General features: G+C 42.6%; 1 protein-coding gene across 2 annotated transcripts; it reads right to left on the reverse strand.

The window, feature by feature from the left end:
• Positions 1-172: 172 nt before the first annotated feature.
• On the reverse strand, positions 173-22626 carry MSMO1 (methylsterol monooxygenase 1). 2 transcript variants are annotated; one of them, XM_054029956.1, is made up of 6 exons: positions 22553-22626; positions 14653-14962; positions 12347-12495; positions 5280-5406; positions 2927-3081; positions 173-1197 (listed from the first exon to the last, which is right to left on the reverse strand). In XM_054029956.1, the coding sequence occupies exons 2-6, from the start codon at positions 14905-14907 to the stop codon at positions 990-992; spliced, it is 894 nt and encodes a 297-aa protein (XP_053885931.1). In that variant the 5' UTR covers positions 14908-14962; positions 22553-22626; the 3' UTR covers positions 173-989. The 2 variants fall into 2 exon arrangements, with proteins under 2 accessions (XP_053885931.1, XP_053885930.1); XM_054029955.1 differs by lacking the exon at positions 22553-22626 and adding an exon at positions 21912-22238.
• Between the last annotated feature and the right edge of the window lie 1777 nt (positions 22627-24403).

The raw sequence follows: 24403 nt of genomic DNA on the forward strand, positions 1-24403 counted from the left end.
TTCTAGTGTAGACAGTTATTCAGATGTATTGTAGAATTGTTACCCTACACTGCTTGAGTTAATTAATTTTAGAATTAACTCTGCTCATATATTTTAAAAGTGAATGGCAATCTAGGGCAATTCCTTATTTGTTTTACATTAAAAATACGGAAGATACGACACACACACTATGTCAAATCAACATATTTATTGTACTTTGTAATCCACTAGTGCAACTCTAGCAACAAGTCAGTTTAGCAAATTACAACACACTGAAGGAAATGTAATGTAAATACTAAGAACACTGACAAAGTAACTTAAAGAGCAGAAAAAAAAAAAAGGCTTCTCAAGGAAAAACAAAACCACCCTTTTCTAACCCTATGTAAAATGTACTACACCCACGTCAGGAATGTTACTGAACATATAGCCAGCTCTTCTGGAATTAATAGTTTGCATTATTCAGTGTGCAAATGGCTGGTCCAAGCTCCTTATCAACTGATGGTATTTTGGTTTCTAAAGCAAATTCTGCCCATTTGCTCAAGGTTTAAATATAGTGCCAGTACCAGTTTTAATGGGGCTGCTGTATTTGTATTACAAATTTAAGAATATATTTATAAAAAACGAAGTCCAATTTCAGTGTATTATAATGTACATAATTCTACCTGAATCCAAATAGGGCAGCATAATAGATACTTTAAAAAAAATTAATAAAATTCTTGCAACAGACAAAAACTTTCAAGTCACCTATGTAATTTTTAAATTAATCTTTAAGTACTGCATATCTACTTTAGAGTTGTGTATAAAATAGAAAAGCATTCCCATTAGGTAGATAATTACATTGCAGTAAGGATTTTCCCTACCACTTAGTAGCCAAGGGACAAGGTATATGCTTAACTTTTGCTTTTAAGAAAATTAAAATATTGCTTTAATTTGTGATCAGGTGTTAATTACCAGTTTGAGCCCAAAAGAAAGATGGAAGAAGTTTGTCTGTAGGAGGTTAAATGGGAAATTTAGTTGGACTTCTTTTCTGTTAACAATTCTTGATTCTTCTCTTTCTCTTGGTATGAAACATACTGATAATCTGTACCAAAGATTCTATCCCACCATGTGAAGGTTGAAGCATAGTTGCCAATAAAGTTCATGTGATGGAAATCATGAAAACGAGCCCCAGCATAGAAGGGCACTAGATGCAGGGGGTTCAGAGGAATATCGTAGCCACTAGAGAGAGAGAGGAAAAAAAAAACCAAAATTAAAATACTGAAGTTTTTAACATTTTGTTTAGAAACTGACAATGCCAGGCACCACTGATTACTTCTTGGTTTTCAATAGGCTGCTAAAATTAAAATATTGACTATCAACTACAGTTAAACTCTCTGAAGTAGTTGCATGAAGAAATTTATTCCATTGCAAGACAGAGAGAAACCCATCTATTAGGGCCATAGCTCTAAAACTAGAAATTGTAGAATACCTATGGACTTGGAATGCTTAAGATGCTGTTTTGTCGGATGCCATTATCTGTCTATTCCATTTCCAAATCAACGCTTAATTTTAAAAAGGCAGACTGAAAAATGAAAGCCAAAACACCCAAAACATCAGTACAATGATGAATATAGAAGAAAGTCTTTTGTGTGGCATCTGAGCCAGAATGTACAGTACCAGATTGAGAAACACATATTAAATGTAGCTAAAAATCTCAACCTTTAAGAAGTACCGCAGAAAGGGAAATGACATTAAAGGATTTCAACATGTTCATATTTTGTTGGTACTAGAAGCATCTTACACCACCTAGTGGCAAGATAGTGTCTAGATTTCATTTTGTTACAATATTCCTGTCATCCCACCCCTGTTAGTGTGACCACTTTGGGGAAAAAAACATCCACTGACAGTTGTGGTTTCTATCTGCTATTCACATTGAAATGCAATACTTCGATTTAGTTTTAGCCATTTTTATTTTATTTACACTGTTGTAGTGTTGCATTCCTCAGTTCATAAGGCATATAACAACAGCTTCCTCAAATGGAAGTAAAGTAAAATCACAGAAAATGTTAAAATTGATACAATGAAGCTATTTGACCACCTGAAGAATGAGTCACTGTTCTAACCTATAATATTTTATAATATTCTTGATCTTTTAGTTTCTTGCCTATAAGTATGTTATAACTACTTGTTTTTAATTAACCTAATCTCAATGTAAAGGTTGCCCTCCAAGCCCCACAGAAGTTTTAGAAAAATGTAGACTGTCATTATTGAACACCACCTACATGCAATTTTTCTTGGGAGCCAAACTGGGGCCGCTTAGGTTAAGAAAGCATTGGTTCTCCAAGACAAGCCTTCCTGCACAGGCAAGCCTATTGACAGAGAAGTTTAAGATATACTATCTTGAGGTCCCCCTCCATTTTAGTAAAAATAAAACCCCACTTATTCCATGTTAGCAAACATTAGGTAATTTGTGTACTAAATATCTGATATTCTCTCTCAGGCTCTAAATTCATCCAAGTGACGTGTAAGAGCTTCACTGGTGTCTGAGATTTACCTTTCCTAAAAACAGATCACAAAATGTATAATCCTGCCAAGAATCCCACAAGCTGTGTTTCTAGTTGATGCTTTATGAAGTTGTTTTAGTGAGTGCCCAATCCTCCCACCCAAGGAGTTTTGCTATTAACATTGCCAAAACAGAAAAATTATTATTTTGAAAAAGATAAATAGCCGACTACAATACTGAAATGAAAGAAGCACCACAATCCTTCTCTGGCAGGCCTACACTATCTGTGGACTTCTATTTGTTGTGTGTGTGTGTGTGTGTGTGTGTGTGTGTGTGTGTGTGTGTGTATACACACACACACACACACACACACACACACACACACACACACACACACACAAGCAAAAAGATAGGTGGAAGAGCCAAGTATGGAAAAATCACTAACACGGAATGAGAGGATTTTACCTGTGTACATCAATGGTTTCCATTAAGCGACATATTACCCAGGCCCACAGAAGAATCATATGGTTACAGAAAACAATAATGCCGATGAAAAAACCAGTTCCAAGGATAAGCGTTTCCAGTGGATGTGCATACTCTGCTTGCATCCCAAAAGGAGACTGGGAGGGAAAAAAACAAAAAACAAAAAAATATACACACAGTAAAAAAAACACAAATATATACAGACAGTAGTATGCCAACACACTCAAGAGTCAGACAAGTTTAGAATAGAGGCAACTGTAACTCGGATGGTCTTGCGGACAGGGCACTCAAGAGACCGGGGTTCAATCCTTGGTTCATCCACTGGCTATAAGTGATTTGCTCAAGGGGGCACATGATCAAGTGCTTCAGTTTCCCAGGAGTGTTCCCCTACGTCAGTGGGAAGGACAAAAACCACTGATGATTTTGAGTCACTACAGTACTATGGTGATGACAACCTTCCAAATAAATAAAAGAAAGCTTTTCATTTCTATATATTAGTTGCAAATGGTAGGACACGTATTTCCCCATTTCCCTGTCCATTATCAACTTCCCTGAACCAGAAATTTGTAGTAAATCAAAATGATCTCATTAGGGCAATTACAGCAAGTTTTTGAAAAAGCCTTAACATTTTTAAATACCTTCCACAACACAGGAACACATATATAAATTTATAAAAATTTGTATCTTGTAATATTAATAACATTATTCATAATGTATTGCTAGATCAAAACAGTAATTTGACTGCCAACCAGAATCAATAAAGTAAAATCAAAGCAGTTCTCAAATGAAGAGTGTGGGACCCCTTTTTGTCCCTTAGGGACCAACGAGGTCTAAAGTAAGGAAGTGAAACAGCGATTAGGTTCTCTTACCACAGGTAAGATGGTAAGGGCCTAAGAGTATTTAATGGATCATATTCATTACATATTAGATAGTAGCATATAGCAGAAGAATTGTTGGCCTAGTGCAGTTAACAAGACCTCTGAATAACCTTTTGGAAATAAGAAGTGCAAACAGAGCCTTTTTGGCTTACTAGATATCCTGTTCAGTTTTTGGACTGTCCCATGTTTGGGTACAGTAGACCTGCCAGCTATAATAAGGATAAAAAAGGAAAGTCTCCAAAGTCCCTCTCAAATAATGATAGTAATAGCTTTGTTATTGCTAATAAGTAGATAAAGGTTATATAATCTATTGTGTAATGCAGAATTTCATATTTGGTCAAATTATTATATAACAAATCAGAATAGCATGTTGATAAAGGTAGGATGCCATCCTGGGTACACAAAAATGCACTGAGACTTAAGTGTTTGCCTTGTTTATGTACAGTCTTGTGTTTGTGTAGATGCAGCCAATTCATTGGCTATCATCCCTATCTAATCACTGGGTGTGGCATTCTGTACCCATGCTGAAATAAACCTGTTCCTTCGATTTAAACCTGGAGTTCACAAGTGGGTATTGTCTGCTACACCAAGCAGTGGTTGTGTTTGCTAGGTTCATAAGGTAACCTGTGGACCTGGTTGGTAGTCCTGAAACATCCTTACAAAAATGAGAATTATATATAAAATATACTAATTCACCACATCTAAGTTCAGGAAATACAACACTAAAAACTGTCAACTTGAATTTTGTAAGACTACTTTTGGAATGATTTTTTTTTTTTAAATCAATCCTTAAGAGTGAATAGGGTTTTTTGCTGCCCTACTGCTATTTATAATAAAGGGCTTTTTAGGACTTTACCAGACAAACAATTAAAGTAACTATATTTAGAATGTTAATTGCCCAAACCAACCTTGCAGCTATAGAAATCTTAGCTGAAAGTTTATAATAATCTTAGAGTACAATAAATGTTATGGCATAGTAATTATAAAATTACTTGATTATTCATTTGTTGTACTCAATAGCACACTGTCAGTTTGACAATCACATTTGTTAGAAGATTTTTAACCTGCTATAAATTTCACTACGATTATAGTAGACAGTCACCATCCTGGCAGTCAGATGATATAAGGCAGGTATTAGAATGCGGCTGCCATTTGAGTGAAAGGGAGAGAAGAGAAAGAGTTGTTACAAGACATGTTCCATTATATCTATGAAATTTGGGTTAATTTAATAGTTATGGAACCCACCTAGCAGTGGTTTACCCCAGTATTTGTAACTGTGTTTAAATGATATAATAAAAAACAAGCTAGGTGTAAAAATATTTTGTAAGATTGGCTGTTCTCCCTATTTCCAAATGGACGCAAGAGCTATTTAAATATGCTGTATTAATACAGTTTTTAATATAGCCAGGAGGCTTACAATAAACACATAAGGTTGAAATCATTAAAGTAGTACGTACTACGAACTCATGATGAACTTTATGGATGTACTTGTATATTCTCTTGTGATGCAAGAGTCTATGCAGGAAATAGTGCCAGGCATCCTCAATCACTGCACAGCCAAAACACTGGGCAAGTAGCATGTACCTTTTAAAAAAAATAAATAAAAAATAAAATAAAAATTGTTAGTTACAGCAAGATTAAAATATATGAAAGAAACAGTACTTTTGTTATCAGGCCAAATCCAGAAACTTTTATTAAGGAACACACCATTCTTTCTCCAGGATGTATGTGCAGAGAGAGGTTCTGGAAACTTGGTATGTACATTTAACTTTAGATAGTTTTAACAACCAGATAAGAGGGGAGGGATAGGTCAGTGGTTTGAGCATTGGCCTAATAAACCCAGGGTTGTGAGTCCAATCCTTGAGGAGGCCACTTAGGGATCTGGGGCAAAATCAGTACTTGGTCCTGCTAGTGAAGGCAGGGAGCTGGACTCAATGACCTTTCAAGGTCCTTTCCAGTTCTAGGAGATGGAATATCTCCATAACCGCATATTCATGTGCTCACATTAACAGCTCTTTTATTGATCTACTACTAACAAATACTACTGAATATAGTACATAAAATTGTACATATATTTCTTCACTAACATAATATATATGTACAAGTTTAAATACTATACTCAGTGGAATTTGTCAGTAGCAGATCAATGAAAGAGCTGTTAAATGAGTTAACGTGCAATACAGCAAACTTCTTAGTTTGGCTGTTGTCACGTGCGTGTGCTCTCTCACACATCTGTATATAAAGATAAAGCAGCATTAGCACTAGAAAGGAGATAACTTAGTACCTACCAAGAAATTGTAATTATAGATCAATAAAATTACTGTATGTAATATTTCTCCTGACACGAAAACTAGGAAAAGAGGCACCTGAAAAACATACGGGTTGCGATTTTAAAATGTATTGGTTTGCAGACAGAAGTGTGTGCACATGATAGTCTCTCTTCCTAAGGTACATAATGCAGTATGTGGGTAGTGCTTCATCATGTTATTTTTGGAAGTGAGCCAGATGGCTCAAAAAGCGTTAGATACTTGCTGTAATCAAGCGTGGACTCACCCCTGCGGCGCCTCCTACTGGTTGTCTCGGGAATTAGCTCACCAGCATCCGGAGCGCCCTCTGCAGGCCAGGCCGCCTGTCATTGGCCCCGTGTCCCTCCCAGACCCCAGTGCCCTTGGCTTGGGTGCTGCCCCCCGGGCAGTACCCCACTCTCTCTCTGGGTCTCCCCACCCAGGGGAACCCCCACCCCCTATCCCAATCTCGCCTCAGTCGTGGCTAATGCCAGTCACCATCTAGCCCCCGCGCCCTGGGGCAGACTGCAGTCTATCAGCCAATCATCACAGGCAACAAGGGGTTTGGACTGGCTGTCTTTACCCACCCTCAGGTTGCCCCTCTGCAACCCCAATACCTATTTGAGCCTAGGACCAGGCCCTGCAGCCTGGGGAGTTGCTGGCCTAGGGCTTCCCAGCCCCCAAGGCCTTTCCCCATCCCTGCCTCACTCTAGGTCCCTGGGTGAGCTCCCTGCAGCCAGGCCTGTCTGTCTCTCTCCTGTCAGAGGGAGACTCCTCAGCTCTGGCTACCCTGGCCTTCTTATAAGGCTGAGTGGCTCAGTTTAGGGCATGGCCCCAGCTGCAGCCACTTCCCCAGTCAGCCAGGATTTTGCCCCTTTACACAGCCCCAGCCGTCTGCAGGGCTTTTCCAACCCCTTCAGGGCTGGAGCGGGTGTTCACCCTGCTACACTTGCATATACAAGGATGCTAATGAGCCCACAGATAGTGTCTTAACTTCCAGCCACACTGTATCCCTTTTTGGATTTAGTTTTTCAAATCCTATCACTCCAGAATTTGAACAACGTTGCAGGCATTAGGCACAATATCAAATATAGGACCCTAGCCTGGTCCCATTATTGCAATGGGATAAACTTCAGTGAGAACAGGTTTGGGTCTATGAACTACACCAGGGATTTGGAGCAATCAAATTTTTCAATTGCCCCGCTCCAGCACCAATAGTGACTGCTCCAGCTCTGCTCTGACTCCACTTTGCGCTCTGACTCAAATTAATTTTTAATTAAATAAAAAAGTGCATACTGTAATTTTGAAAAGATTTTTATTCAGACTTTTAAAACAATTTAAATGTCATCAACAATGATACAAACTAGAATCATTCATAATTCATTCTGTAAAAAATGATTGCAGCAATCAAGTCGTCATTCATAGCCTGCCTCAAATCATTTAAAATTAACTTTAAAGCTGAAAACAGTTGCTCTACACTAGCTTGAGTTGTTGGCATGCTCAAAGCAATTCTACAGGCAGCCTGAGTGCAGTGTAGGTAGCTGTGAATGGCCTCAAAAACAGACTTAATTTTTAGCCTACCAATAGGCTCCATCGCCTCACAATCTTCCCAAAAGTTTCTCTCGAATAATGCTTCATTACAATTATGAATCGCAGAAACTCTGCCGGTGTCTTTCTTGTTTATCCAATTCCATTTCAAAGTCATCATCTTCTGAAGAATTGATGCTTGAATTATCTCCCTTTCTCCATGATGGTTGAAGACATCTCAGGGATGGACGCTCAAACAAGTTCAGAGTGGAGACAGAAGTTTGAGAACAGCCTATTTCTGAAGGATGCGAACTTTCCGAAGCCACAAATTCAATTGTTGATGACTCCTTTTGTTGTTTCATTTTCTTCAACTTCTTTCACAGAGTTCAAATGTAGCAATAGATTGTTTTTCGAGTCGTCAAGCAATATCAAGGAGCCCTTCCTTTGCCTTTGGTATTTCCCTTGAGGTAAGAAGAATTCAATACCATGGGTCAACATAAACTCCAGCAAGGAAATGAATATTGTCAAAAAGCTTCTCTTCGTGTTTCTACATGGAGGATAGAATTCCTTCTGCAATTTGTCCACCATTTTCTTGCAAGAATGTTGACATTTTTTGCCATTCCTTCATTAAAACTCCCAGGGTTACATTGGCAGCTTGAAGATTCACAGTTGTTTGGTTTGGTTTTGCCAAGAGATCTCGCAGGTTCTTCACTTCGTCCCATTCAGCTTTTGTTAACTTGAGTTCTCTTGTTCCAGCAGCAGCCACTTGTTCACAGTAAGATTGAAAAATGAGAAGCCGATCAATCATCGCAAATGTTGAACCCCAGCGAATCACAGTATCCAATGATTGAGTTACCCCATGTAGATCAAGCAGAACACTTTGAATACTTGGGGTTTGTAGTTTGACAACGACTTGTTGAATTTTTGCCAGAAATTTCTTCGGATGTTCTTTGTTCAGTCCATCCCAGATTGCCAACGGAAGAGTGTGAATACCACACCTCATCAGTTGGACTTTTGAGACTTCCAACATGGCTTCATGAGACGAATGAGGCTAGGGTCATTAACCCATTGCACAGCAGCATCCATGTTGAGTTTGATTTCATCTATTCCTTTAGTTCCTTCATCAGGCAAAATAGCTTCAGTCCTGTCCCCATCCTTGTTCTCAGAGGTAGAAACGGTTTCGTTGTCCTCGCTGAAATTTTTGACGGCGCACCACGTTTGCTGCATTGTCAACGCAGATGCTCAGCACTTGCATTTCACTGATCCCAATTTTTTACTTGACTTTTCACGTACGAAGAATTGTGACGCCCTTCAGTGTCGATTATGTCCAAGGTTTTTACCACAGCTTTATCTTTTCCTTCTTCGTAGTACTGAGCATTGATTGCAAGGAAATTTCTGTTTCCACGGGTTGCCACATCCATTTTCAGGTAGCACAATTTTTGCTCCAAAGCTTTCTTGAGCTCTTTGCGACCAGATGCAGCTGTGCTGACAACTAAATGATGAACCGCATCGTGCCCTGTCGAAACGCCAAGCTGCCGACCCATTTCACCTGCAATTTTTTGGAATCCTTTGTTCTTTAGCCTGAAGGCAGTGAGCGGTGTTGAACTCAAGCAAACCATTTCCATCAGCCCTTCACGGAAAATATTGGCATCCATGGTGACTGTAACCTTTGAGGACTTCAAATATGAGTCAAGTTTTGTTTGCTCAATTTTGGGTTTCTTTTTAGATGAAACTCTGCAAAAAATCTTTTCTCCAGGAGTTTTCAAAGAGCCAGATGAACGTCGTTTAGCCACATCGGCTTTCTGTTTTGCCTCATCTTCCTGGTCCTTTTTTATAACCAGAGCCGCATAGCTTTCAGGGTGGTTATGTTTCACATGCCGCCAAAGGTTGAAACTTTTCACGGCACTTGCTTCACTTGTCTTGAAGCTACATGGTTTGAGCTCGCCATTCACTTCCTTTTCCATGTTACCGATTTCTTGTTTTTCCCAAAAGCCTGAATTCGGGCTTTTCAAATTCAAAAGTAAAGACGTCGTTGAGATCCTTTTCCGTAAATCAGCTATCAATCATGGGGGGCTGATTTGATTTTTTAGTTGAAGGCATGGTCAAATCTTCTTGTGCTGCTACCGGATCCAAATATTTCTTGTTATGATTTTCGAAAAGCAATGAACAAAAGCAGTACATTTTTATATATATATTTTATATATATATAAAAATAACGTGCCTGCTTGTGATATCTTAGCCCAGGGGTCGGCAACATTCGGCACGCAGCTCACCAGGGTAAGCACCCTGGCGGGCTGGGCCAGTTTTATTTACCTGCTGACACGGCAGGTTCGGCCAATCGCGGCCCGCACTGGCCGCGGTTCGCCATCCTGGGCCAATGGGGGCGGCGAAAAGCAGTGCGGGCAAGCGATGTGCTGGCCGCGGCTTCTCGCTGCCCCCATTGGCCCGGGACGGCAAACCGCGGCCAGTGGGGGCCGCGATCGGCCGAACCTGCCACGTCAGCAGGTAAATAAAACTGGCCCGGCCCGCCAGGGTGCTTACCCTGGCGAGCCATGTGCCGAACGTTGTTGACCCCTGTCTTAGCCACTTACGGTACTTAGAATTTATTTTGGATTTTCAGGACAAAAATGATCGCATTTTCTTTTTACACAAAATTATTATTAAAGTATATTTTAATATTTTAACATTTCTTGCCATTTTAATGAGGTAAGAAGTATTTTTAATATACATAATATAAATTATTTATAAATTGTAAGTTAGTTTTTCTTATGAAATTTTGTGGTAAAAATATTCAAAATATTTGTCATTAATATCTCAAAAATGCTTTAATATAGATATATCAATGAAATTTGGTATGTGCCATAGCGTTAGTATGTGCTATCGCTGTTCTACAACATTAATTGTTGGGAAGTAATGAGGCTACACATTACAAGGTTGAAAATAAAGTTTAACGGGAAAGCGGATAACAGGTTCTATCTTGTATAATGTTTCCAGCCTGATGAAGGAAAAACATGTTCTGAAAATTTGCTCTCTTTACTAAAAGGACTGTGCTTGCAATTTGAATCAGCTTTCAGTTAAAGTTTATTTCCAACGTTCTATCATACAACATCATTCAAATAAAATTATTTAAACTACAGGCGTCGTGAACTGGGGGGGACTGGGCCAATTTTGTTTAATATCTTTTAAATCTTCGACTATTTAACAGATACTATACTGGAATATGATTTAATGCTAAAACATGCATTAAAATGGTACTCTTAATTTATTTTGTATAATTAACCGTTTCGAGAAAACTGTTTAAAATTTTTAATCTGCTTAGATGCTTAGAATGATACAAACAATTGTACTTATTATTTTTAAATTTGGAACCTTATATTTTAAATGTAATAAATAACCAAATATTATTAACTTATTATGGAACATAATATTACTGCTCATAGCCAGGGGCAGTCGATTACAAGTCTTTCTTGAAATATGAAATAAAAAGTGACCAATCGCCAGTTCAGGATGCCTATGGTTTAAATAATTTTAGATAATGTAATATGGTAGCACATACTAAATGCTAAGACACAGACATAATTTCATTACTTTATATTAAAGCGTTTTTGAGATATTAATCAGAAATTAACTTTTCATCACCTCCTTGGAGGGACAGTAGCTCCCTTAGGAAGAATTTTAGGACACGTGTTCACAGAAATGTTTTTTCTTAAAATGACTTAAGGATTCACTCCCCCCCCCAAAGTTGTGTTGGACATTTTCCAATCACTCTGGATATATCACAAAAATCACTCCTAATTTATGCAAAAATGTTTACTGTATATTTATATGCCTGCTGCATGCGACTTTTTCTGTAAATTTAAAATTACAAAACAACGCTACCAAAAGACCGTTGAACAGATGACATAAAATAAAAGTCCACCAGAATGATACGGGAGCATGTACAAATGAACCAGTAACGGGAGTCCGTGTGAGAAATGAGCTTAAGTGATTAATATCTCTTGCGATATCTTAATAAATCAATAAACAAAAACATTTTTTTTTGCAATATACCTGTTTGTAATATGTTAAATGTTGCATCTTGCATCACACTTTTCCATAATCGCAGCACTCAACGTGTCTCGTTGATCAACCCTTACAAAAGAAGTATCAACACATACTAATTTCACTAATCTACGCGAGTACGTACTCACCTAACCTTGGCACAAGGGCGGGAGCAGTCTGCAGTGTTGCCGGATGTCTAATAATCATCTGATTCTTTAATAAAACATATCTCCAAAAAACTTCGTAATTTTGTATCTGTACATTAAATCTTGATTTCGGCCGAAGTGAGAATAACTGACATATTACGTAAAGTAGAGGTTAATATCAATTGTTATAAAATCTGAAACTTTTTGGCACCTTTCGGACTTTCTTGCTAAATATCATTCATTTTGGATTGAAAATGGAAAAAAAACGGAGCAGTGGAGTAGTCAAGATTTTCTGTGCTCCGGCTCCGCTCCAGCTCCAGGCAAAAACCTACAGCTCCATTGTTCCGCGCTCCGCTCCGGGCTCCGCTCCAAAGCCCTGAACTACACATTCATTCAAAACAATCACATGACTGTGCAGCACACCAAGTTCCCTACCAGCTGGGAACATTTCACAGCTACCGTCATCTGTTCTTCCAACAGACAGTTGGAACAGAAGTACAAAACATTTCAACAGTTTCTACCTACCATCTTGGCATCCTTTCCCAGTCATAAGGGATATTGAAGTACTCTGTGAAATAGTAGGTACCACATATCAGAGGAAGCTGAATACAGAAGTGATTGAAGAGAAGCGTTTTTAAACACTTCCACTGCTTCTCCCATGTTTCTGGTTTATCCTAGGAAAAAAGAAATTTACAATCATCAGTCCTACTATGCAATATCATTGCAGAAATTCAGAAAAAGTAATTCTGAAGATTTGACTTCAAGCTACAAAAGAGAAAAAAGCATTCACTGAATTTTCTACTTTGCCAAGCTATGCTTTAGTATTACAGACATGTAATGCTGTAATGAGCTAGCTAGTCTTTAGGTCTACCACTGGATAGACCTGTTCAACTGTGTTTGATACATACTATACTGCTAAAAGCTGATAAGTATTTTCCTTTGCTCAGTAGTAGGGGCCTGTGCTTTTGGAGAAAGTTCTGACCACCAAGTAGTTCTAAGTAGTCTATGTGTGCATAACAGTGACAATTGTAAAATCTTAGGTGGTCACATTTGTTACCTAACATGCAACCATATTTTTAGGTGTTAGAGGTACATATGCAGTAAGTTAGGAGGAAGTGGATCCTTAGGTGATTTTCACTCTTTTAGTGGCTTTAAGTCAACTTGTCACATTATAAAGAAAGAAGAGCAAATGAACAGACTGATGTGTTAATTATGTGACCTGAAAAAAGTATAGACAAGAAGCAAAAGCCTGAAAAAGTGGGGTTTCCTATAATTCTTTTTACCTTTCTAAAAGAAAGAAAGAACAAATCAGGTCTTGTCTACCCTGGAAGCTTATGGGCCACTGGAGAGCTAGCAGGATGACATCACAGCACCAACCAAGTGAAAACTGACCGAGATGAACAGCGACCTAAGTCAATCTATTTGTTTTTGTTGACATCTATTTAACTCTATCACTACATTAACTTGGAGACAGGGGAGAGGGGGAAAAAAAAAAAAAAAAAAAAAAAAAACACACACACCTAAAATTTAGCATCCCACCAATTTAAGGACTGCGAAAATTCCTAAACCACATAAAAGAGATCCCCGGTTTTGCTGGAGAATGGGTGTGGATCAAACAGAAAAGGAATGGAGCTTATTCATATATATATATATATATATATCGGGTACAAAGAAGCTGGGGATTAAAGTCTGTTGCAAGGATGCGTTGGATAGATCATCCCATTTAACAGTCACAGCTATGACATCTATATTTACTTAATATTTTCCAAACCAAATTACTTAAGCATTTATATACTTAAGTTTCACAAGAACTTTTCAACACTCACTGTTTTAGAATAAGCTTGATTTTAAATCCAGTACTTAATATGAACATGTAAGTCAGGCAAGTGGAGAAAACAATCACCAGGTTGCATTGGATGGGCAGATTACCTATTATGGAATGAAATTCACTCAGATGTGCACAGCTTGCTCAATGTTTTCTGTATTACAGAAACTTTGCATTGCCCCTTCAAGGGGATGTGGGTGGAGATGTCCCACAAGGAAGGCCAGATGTGTGGCCCCCCCATCTTGGCACCTAACAAGCCAACATACGGAAGTACTAGGGACAGGGGAGGGGAGAGGTGTACAGCAGTGATATTTAGACTGAGGTACACAAATGGCTTTTTAATCGGTCTCCTGCAGTTCTTTGCAGCACATCATATTAAAGTTATTAGCCAACCAGGATGCTTTTACTGTTATTAACCAATTAAGTTATCAACTTGCACTAAGTTATTAAACTTATTTGCTATGAGACTGTATATACACACTTTACATATAAAAACGAAATATTTCCTCTGTCATATTGTTTAAATCTATATATACTACAGTTCTATAGTAAATGAAACAATGTACACTACTGTGGCTCTTTTGGGTAATGTTGATCGCTATTTTGGCTCCTGAACCACTGAAGTCTAAGTATCACTGGACTACAGGATCCAGAATTATACTTAGCCAAGAGCCCAAATCTTCCACACAGACATGTAGCCTCTATTCCAATCTATGTAATGGAACAGTGATTGAAGAGGCTCTGCTGCAAAGTTGTCCTTTGCATTCACTTTGAGAGCAATGGATCCCTCCCCCTCCCACAAAGCTGAAGGAGTTCCATTACTAAACCCAATAACCTGGGGCTTTGTATAGGTGGAAGTGAGGTGTGTGAGCCTCCCATAAAATATATAGATGAGTATATCAAGAACAGATATTTCTACATTCTAAGATTCCTGACCACTTGTAAAATACGAAGTTAGAATATCAAAGCAACCAGAAACCTGTGAATTCACAATTCTTTGTCTTACCTGCTGAATTTTATACTTTTGCATATAAGGTATAAACTGAAATATAAATCCAGGTAGACAGAGCAAAAAGTAGGAAAGTTCATGAACTATGAGTGATCCCCATGTTGCAATCTGGAACTTGGTGTAATTGTCCAGCATATAGTTCCAAGCATTTTTAAATGGTTGCTGCAGTGGATTGTCAGGCAAGAAAGAGTCGATGTATTCCACTGCCAGGTAAGCGGAGTTCAGGATGTCAACACTCTCATTCACTGCCATTGTTCAGATATAACACTTCACACTTGCAGTTTCTCTGCAGAATTCTAGAAACAGCCTGTAAATTTTAAAAGGTAAAATTGAATTCGTAACTGGCAAATTGATGCTATTCAAACAGCCGTCTACTTAAATTAAAAAAAAGGTTAAATTCAAGGGTTAACATGGACACTGTAAAAATACATTGTACTTTAGAAAAAGCACAAAACTATGTTGTAAACAGAATCAACAGGTCTAATCCTACAGTAAATCTGAAATCAGCTCAAGTGAGTAGAGGGCTGAAGGATAAACTCGAACAGGGGAGTGCACAAGGGAGTGCAAGCAGAGGCAGGGGCTCTACCCAATAATCGGCAGGGTCACAGAGCTCCTCCATCTCCTCCAAAACGGTCAACATAAGAACAGCCATACTGGGTCAAAACAAAGGTCCATCTAGCCCATTACCCTGTCTTCCAACAGTAGCCAATGCCAGGTGCCCCAGAGGGAATGAACAGAACAGGTAATCATCAAGTGATCCATTCCCTGTTGTCCATTCCCAGCTTCTGGCAAACAGAGGCTAGGGATACTATCCCTGCCCATCCTGGCTAATAGCCATTGATAGACCTATCCTCCATGAATTTATCTAGTTCTTTTTAGAACCCTGTTGTAGTCTTGGCCTCCACAACATCCTCTGGCAAGGAGGTGCACAGGTTGACTGTGCATTGTGTGAAGAAACACTTTCTTTTATTGGTTTTAAACCTGCTGCCTATTAATTTCTATTAGTGACCCCTAGTTCATGTGTTATGAGTAAATAACACTTCCTTATTTACTTTCTCCACTGATACCAGTCAGCTCTGTGTTTTTGGGGAACCAGGGCGCAGTGTCTGGCCTCTCTGACTCATGAGGGATACCCCACTCCCCTTCGCCGGTCTCTGCTTGAACCAAGACCAACAATAGAAAAGGCTTGCAGAGAGCAGTGAGGGCATTGGGAGACATACCTAGACCCCTCCTGACAAGGGTGACAAGATTAAGACATCTCCATTTGCAAACAGAATGGAGAGCAGAGACAACTCCCCTAGCCTCATCTGCATGAAAGATAGGACAGGGATTAGCATACAGAATGAAGAACAGAGATCCGCAGTGAACTCTGGGACCAGAAAAGCAGGGAAGCACTGCATCATGGGAATCTCTGCTCCAGATGTTAATGAACCTATGCCCAGCTGAGCAGTTATCAGACCAATTCTAGTAATGAATCCTTGATTGATATCCAAAATACTGAAGCAGCCTAGTTGCATTGTGAGCTCCCTGGAAGAAAACACCACCCATAGCCAAGAGTGATCAGCTCCTATTGTCTAGCCTAAAGAAAACCCTTGAGTCATCAGTTTACCCATAACCAAATCTAGTGTTCTCCCTTGAACCACTGTTGTTTCTCTACAAAAACCCCTACCTATGTTCAAGTAAGTGTTCTGATGCTTAGATCCAAACTATGCATCAGTTCCACTGGGACTCCATCTTCTCCTGACTGATCGTGCTGGGGGCTCTGTCTGTCTCCAGCATTTAGGACCCTGAGCTACCACCATCACCTGGGAACCCTGACCAGTTCAAGCCTCATGGAGTGGGTGAGAGCCCCCTCTTTTTCTCTCTCTGTTTTCCTTTCTACCTTAGGTATTAATCTTTAATAATGTATGTTATGTTGGTTTAGCCCTCCTTGTGTAGTTATCACTATTATTCAATTAATACTTTTATGGTTAAGCTGGTTGCTTCTCTCTCTCGCTGAACTTTACTCTTTTGTGTTTTTAGATTCCCCTATTTAATCTGCAACGACACTTCTTTTACCTAAGCTAAAGATCCCTGCAGTGCCCAAAATACTGTGGGGTTTGCTTATCATGTAGGCTCCTAATCTGGGACACACAAGGGTGGCAGCTTGACCCACTCCATTGAGCCCAGGGACATATAAGGGGTCAGCTTGAAAGTGCAGATTGACCCAGTCCACTCAGACTTGCTCTGTTAATGTATGTGTGTGTGTTCATCTAGTTCTGGGGCTGGACAAACCCAGCCCTAGGGAACCTAGGTCTTGCAGGATAGCTCCACTGGGAGGGGACTTGCATAAGGGAGAAGTAGAGCTCCATATGAAAACACACATGACACAAGCAGTATATTGATAGAATTACAGAACCCTCCCCCACCAGAAGAGTAACCCAAATAAATGAGCATACCCCAAAACAACGGGCAAATCTAGTAACAAATTGGTGGAGATACATGGGCAGCACGTGACCCTAATCACATGGTAATTGTTGAGTAGTTGCTGTGGAGTAGGGAAACTGAGGCACAGACCTGAGTAAGCTTTCTTTCTTTTCCTTTTTCAGACCAAGCTCCTTTAGCAAGGTCTCTCTCTCAGACTATTTGGTAACCTTCTGTTAAGAATTGTGCTTAAAATACCTGTAGAACTGTGAAATAAGGAGTTAAGAGTAGTGCCTTAAAAATAAAGGTTTTAGAAACAGCTGTTTGTGGGGATCATTATTGAAATAAGGAAATAGAGATGGCTGAAAAAGACCTTTTTGCTGCTCACTTGAGACAGGAGAAAACTAACAGGTTAGAGAGATGGGTAATGAAGAAGGGGAAATGCCCCTGGGAAAGGGGGTGTTTTAAGGGTGAAATCCCCTGACTGAAGCTAGTCTGAGCTTTGAACAACATTGCACAACCTTTAAGCCACATGGTAGTGCAAAGGATGCAGCTGCTGCATAGGCATTATTTTATGCATGCCTGGACATGGTTGAAACGGTAAAGAGAAGGCAGGAACTAGAGCTTGAGTAAAAGCAGTTACAACAGCATTTGAATAAATGTGAGACAGACGGGTGTGAATTGATAGCAGAAAAGCTCAGAATGGTGACTGTACTTAGAGATATACAAAGAGGGGAGAAGAACAGGAGTACTTGTGGCACCTGTCCTCGCTTACAGACAACCCCCCAACCTAAAGCAAATACTCACCAGCAACCACACATCACTGAACAAAACCACTAACCCAGGAACCTATCCTTGTAACAAACCCCGATGCCAATTCTGTCCACATATCTATTCAAGTGACATCATCATAGGACCTAATCACATCAGCCATACCATCAGGGGCTCGTTCACCTGCACATCTACCAATGTGATATATGCCATCATATGCCAGCAATGCCCCTCTGCCATGTACATTGGCCAAACCGGACAGTCTCTACGCAAAAGAATTAATGGACACAAATCTGACATCAGGAATCAAAATACTCAAAAACCAGTGGGAGAACACTTTAACCTGTCTGGTCATTCAGTGACAGACCTGCGGGTGGCTATATTACAACAGAAAAACTTCAAAAACAGACTCCAAAGAGAGACTGCTGAGCTAGAATTGATATGCAAACTAGACACAATCAACTCTGGTTTGAATAAGGACTGGGAATGGCTGAGCCATTACAAACATTGACTCTATCTCCCCTTGTAAGTACTCTCACACTTATTATCAAACTGTCTGTACTGGGCTAGCTTGATTATCACTTCAAAAGTTTTTTTTCCTCTTAATTAATTGGCCTCTCAAAGTTGGTAAGACAACTCCCACCTGTTTATGCTCTCTGTATGTGTGTATATATATCTCCTCAATATATGTTCCATTCTATATGCATCCGAAGAAGTGGGCTGTAGTCCACGAAAGCTTATGCTCTAATAAATTTGTTAGTCTCTAAGGTGCCACAAGTACTCCTGTTCTTCTTTTTGTGGATACAGACTAACACGGCTGTTACTCTGAAAAGAGGGGAGAGACAAGGCAAGCAGGAATGCAGAATAATATAGAAAAGAGTTAACACACACAAAAGTTCTGTTAGAAGAAGCAAGAGCAGCAACTCACTTCTTGGCAGAAGAGAACAGGGCAGCAAAGGCAGCAGCAGACCAGCAGGCGTGTGAGGCAAAGATTATATTAAATTGCATGCCCAATTTAGTGCCCATAAGGGGGTGGTAGCAGCTGTAAGGTTAAGAGAGGATTGTGATTTGCTCTGTTAATGTGTGTGTGTGGAGGAACCCAGCCCTAGGGAACTTAGGTCCTGCAGGATAGCTCCATTGGGAGGGAACTTGCATAAGGGAGAAGTAGAGCTCCATATGAAAACACATGTGACAAACAGTACATTGATAGAATTACAGACCCCCCCACCCCGAAGAATAACCCGAATAAATGAGCATACCCCAAAGGAATGGGCAAATATGGTAACACCACACTTGTCATGATTTTATAGACCTCTAGCATATCCCTACTTAGTCGTCTCTTTTCCAAGCTGAAAAGTCCCAGTCTTATTAATCTTTCCTCATACGGAAGCCGTTCCATACCCCTAATCATTTTTGTTGCCCTTTTCTGAACCTTTTCCAATTCCAATATATCTTTTTTGAGATGGGGCAAACACATCTGCACGCAGCTTATTATCGATCCCTTTCTTAATGATTCCCAAGACTCTGTTTGCTTTTTTGACTGCCACTGCAGATTAAGTGGATGTTTTCAGAGAACTATTCACAATGACTCCAAGATCTCTTTTTTGAGTGGTAACATTTGTATAGTTGGGATTATGTTTTCTAATGTGCATTACTTTGCATTTATCAACATTGAATTTCATCTGCCATTTTGTTGCCCAGTCACCCAGTTTTGAGAGATACTTTTGTAGCTCTTCGCAGTGTGACTGGGATTTAACTATTTTGAGTAGTTTTGTATCATTCTACAAATTTTGCCACCTCACTGTTTACCCCTTTTTCAAATTGAAATTGCTATGCATGCCCCTGAATCCAAATGTTTCTAATAACTGGTTTGGTGGCAAGCCACTTCAGAGAATCTGTACCTAAACTTCTATCATCATAAACTCTTAGTTCTTTTAGAAGTGTAACACGGATATCAATCACCATTATAAAATTCTGTTCATTCACTGAGCAAGGAGGCTTCTTTTCAAACGATGATTATTTCAGCCTTAAACAATTCCTCTAAGTAAACACACTGGTAAGTAAAGTGGCAGTTAGGGAGGCTGATATAAAAAATGTTCAGTATACTAAAAGTAGAATTTTTTGTGGCTAAGTACAGGTGAATTTCTTCAGACTATTCAGTAGTGTTGGTCAACAACTTTCCATTACATTATTATTTTGGGAAAAAAATGGGGGTTTGATTAAATAAGAATTTTCACAGAAAGTACCTGGTTTCCTCAAGAACTTTTGATTTTGTTGGAAAACCTCCCCCCCCTCCCCATTTTTGGCTGAACTTTGTCAGTAAAAACTTGATATTTTAAACTAAAACAAAAAGTTAATGAAAAACTACATGCAGCTTTTGGATAATGTTTTGGGTAAACATTGCTCAAGTTTAAGCATGACATGTAATGGAAAATTTACTTGCTTAAAATTATTAAATATTTTGACTCCTAAACACAAGGATCTTATGTGTGTTACTGCTAACACAGTGTGTATTTCCACACAGCAGAACAAAATGATTCAAACTGCAAGATTAATTATTTATCAGAGGTCAAACAATATATATGATTTAGAATCCAATGGCAAAACAACCTATATGTTAAGTTAGGATGTACTCACTAGACCCCACGGCATAATGTCTTTTCTTTTATAGTCAAGGAATGGAACAGTTTAGCGCAGATACTCAGATCTGAGTGGTTCAGGAGCCAAATTAACCATCAACATTACACAAAAGAGCCACAGTAGTGCGAATTCATTGTTTGATTTACTATAGTACTATATATTCCAATGATGGGGGATTTATATACATTAGGGTTACCATACGTCCGGATTTTCCCGGACATGTCCGGCTTTTTGGGCTCCAAATCCGCGTCCGGGGGGAAATCCCAAAAAGCCGGACATGTCCGGGAAAATTGGACATGCGGTCGGCGGCTCGGGTGCCGGGCCGGGGGCTCAGCCGGCGGTGCTCGGGGGGGCCCGGTGCCGGGCCGGGGGCTCGGGGGGCCTGGCCAGCAGTGCCTCCTCCCCCCCCCCACACACACCCCCTTACCTGCTTCAGGCTTCCCGCGACTCAAATGTTTGCGGGAAGCAGGGGAGGGGGCAGGGTTGGGGCGGGCGCGGGGGCGGGGCTGGGGCCCCTTTAAAGTGTCCTCCTTTCGGAGGCACTAAATATGGTAACCCTAATATACATATGTTATTCTCACAGTAAAATGACTAACCAAATATTTTTATCAACTACAACTGGTTAACAACATGGTAAAAACACCCTGCTTGGTTAACAACTAAAATCACACAGTGTTTTAATATCATGCTTTGGAAAGAGCCTTGCAATGGGGTCAGAGTATCACTGGCTCAGGGGTTACTTGTAAGGCTGCTTTTCCCTCTGGCTTTTTAATTGCAGCATGGCCACAGGTCTGGTTGACTGGCTCGGTAGGTGGCCCTGACATTAGCAATTTTCACAGTCAAATCTGTTCTGGTTCTTTGACAAAATTAAAAGCTTGCCAGCAGCAGGGCAACGCACCCAGCCGCCGAACAGCGCCCAGCCCCGGGCGAGGGGTGCCGAGCACACTGAACTCCTCCCGCTGCCAGGTAGGGTGACCAGACAGCAAGTGTGAAAAATCGGGACAGGGAATGGGGGGTAATAGGAGCCTATATAAGAAAGAACCAAAAATCGGGACTGTCCCTATAAAATCGGGACATCTGGTCACCCTACTGCCAGGAGACTGGAGCAGCGAAGCCCAGCAGCCCAGCCTTGAGACCCCAGCCCCGGGCCACCCCCGGCACAGGGCAGCGCACACCCAGCCTAGGGTGACCAGACAGCAACTGTGAAAAATCGGAACCCAGGGGGGAGGAGGAAGAGGGGGAGAATAGGAGCCTATATAAGAAAAAGATCCAAATATCAGGACTGTCGCTATAAAATCTTCAGATTTGCATCTGAAGAAGTGAGGTTCTTACCCACGAAAGCTTATGCTCCCAGTACTTCTGTTAGTCTCAAAGGTGCCACAGGACCCTCTGTTGCTATAAAATCAGGACATCTGGTCACCCTAACCCAGCCCCTCACTCACCTGCACAGCGACAGCACCTGCCCCTCACTCACGCACCTCAGCCGCGGCACCCGCTTCTCACCCATCAACAACAGCATCAGCAGCTCTCCACTCCGGTTTCTGAAGTGCGCTCTCCTATTGGCCGCACAACACCCCTGCGCCGCTTTGATTGGCTCCGGGGCGGGAACCGGTCCCTGTCAGGCGTGGGGCGGATGGGGGGGGGGACAGAACGGTCCCACCAGATGATGATTGGCAGAAGGGATGGAGTGAGCATAGTGAGATCTCGGAGCGCAGCCAATGAGGAGCGAGGAAGCCCAGGTGACGGCGAAGACGCCATTAGAATGAGACCGGCTGAGAGGTTCTCCCCAGGTATGAAGGAGAGGCGGGGCCGTTACCATGGTTACCTTTCCCCTTAGTCGCTTTCCTAAGCGCCTCAGGGGACTGCCGGGCTAATTCGACGCGGCGGCTTTGTAGCGCCCGGAATCCGCTTTCAACGTGGGGGTAAATGGGGTTGAGAAGAAGACAGCGCGTTTGGTGCGCGCCTTGGGGCTAGGGCAGAGGCCCGACCAGCTCGTGACGCCAGGGCCGCGAGAAGGCGCGGCGGGGGGTGGGCTATAAAGGAACGGACCCAGGAAAGCGCTACGGTCACCGGGCGAACCCACCTCACGCGAGCCGAGCGCTGCCCGGGAGGGAGGCCGGGCCGGGAGGATTCGCTGGCGCGCTAGCTGAAGGGTGGTTGTGGGACTCGTTCTGGAGCGCCCCGGCCGAGGTGGTTTTCCCTACCGCCCTAATTCGGACCTAATGGTAAACATAGTGGGCGTGTAGGTGCGAGTGGGTGGAGTGACTGCTTTCTTATAGGCCAGTGGTTCTCAAACGTCATTGCATCACGATCCCCGTATGACCAGCAAAATTACTACACGACCCTAGGAGGGGAGCTGAAGTCTGAGCCTGTCCAAGCCTCATCGCTCGGAGGGAACAAAGCCTGAGCCCCACTACAGGGGAAGGGGGGCAAAACCCAAGAGCATCAGCCCCAGACAGGGGGCTTGTGACCTGAGTCTTGCTACCAGAGCTATAACTAGGTATTTTTGTGCCTGAGGCAAGAGTATAAATAGGGTTACCATACGTCCTCTTTTTCCCGGACATGTCCGGCTTTTCGGCAGTCAAACCCCCGTCCGGGGGGAATTGCCAAAAAGCCGAACATGTCCGGGAAAATGGCGGCTCTGTTTAAGAGCCGGGCTGCCTGAACGCTACCGGCTTCGGGCAGCCCCGTGCCTCCAGACCCTGCGCCGCCGGAGCCCGGGAGGGGAAGTGCCCGGCTGGGGGCACAGGGTCTGGAGGCACGGGGCTGCCCGAAGCCGGTAGCGCTCGGGCAGCCCGGTTCTTAAACAGAGCCTCCAGCGGCTGCGGCTCTGTGTAACTGACACTGGGTCAGTTACACAGAGCCCCGGGGGCTGGAGGCTCCAGCCGCCCCCGCTCTGTTTAAGAGCCGGGCTGCCCAAGCGCTACCGGCTTCGGGCAGCCCCGTGCCTCCAGATCCTGCGCCCCCAGCCGGGCACTTCCCGTCCCAGGCTCCGGCGGCGCAGGGTCTCCAGGCACGGGGCTGCCCGAAGCCGGTAGCTCTGGGGCAGCCCGGCTCTTAAACAGAGCCTCCAGCGGCTGGGGCTCTGTGTAACTGACACTGTGTCAGTTACACACAGCCCAGGCGGCTGGAGGCTCCAGCCGACCCCGCTCTATTTAAGAGCCGGGCTGCCCGAGCGCTACCGGCTTCGGGCAGCCCCGTGCCTCCAGACCCTGCGCCGCCGGAGCCCGGGAGGGGAAGTGCCCGGCTGGGGGTGCAGGATCTGGAGGCACGGAGGCTGCCCGAAGCCGGTAGCGCTCGGGCAGCCCGGCTCTTAAACAGAGCGGGGGCGGCTGGAGCCTCCAGCCCCCGGGGCTCTGTGTAACTGATCCAGTGTCAGTTACACAGAGCCAAAGAGGAGCAAAGCCTCCAGCCCCCTGGGCTGTGTGTAACTGACACAGAGGCTCTGTTTAAGAACCGGGCTGCCCGAGAGCTACCGGCTTCAGGCAGCCCCCTTGCCTCCGGACCCTGCGCCGCCAGCCAGGCACTTCCCCTCCCGGGCTCCGGCGGCGCAGGGTCCGGAGGCACGGGGGCTGCCCGAAGCCGGTAGCGCTGGGGCAGCCCGGCTCTTAGAGCCTAAGAGGAGCAGAGCCTCCAGCTGCGGGGGCTCTGCTCCTCTTCGGCTCTGTGTAACTTATACAGTGTAAGTTACGCAGAGCCGCCGGAGCCCCGGAGGGGAAGTGCCCGGCTGGGGGCGCAGGGTCCGGAGGCATAGGGGCTGCCCAAAGCCCGAGCGCTACCAGCTTCACGGTTTGCTGGGCAGCCTCCAGACCCTGCGCGCTGGGGCTCCAGCTGCGCTGGGGAAGCGCCGGCCGGGGGCGCAGGGTCTGGGGGCTGCCCGGCAAACCGTGAAGCTGGTAGCACTGGGGCAGCCCTTTCCCCCTGGCTGGGAGTG

The sequence above is a fragment of the Malaclemys terrapin genome, chromosome 5 (assembly GCF_027887155.1).
Source record: "Malaclemys terrapin pileata isolate rMalTer1 chromosome 5, rMalTer1.hap1, whole genome shotgun sequence".
In the NCBI taxonomy this organism is placed as follows: domain Eukaryota; kingdom Metazoa; phylum Chordata; order Testudines; family Emydidae; genus Malaclemys; species Malaclemys terrapin.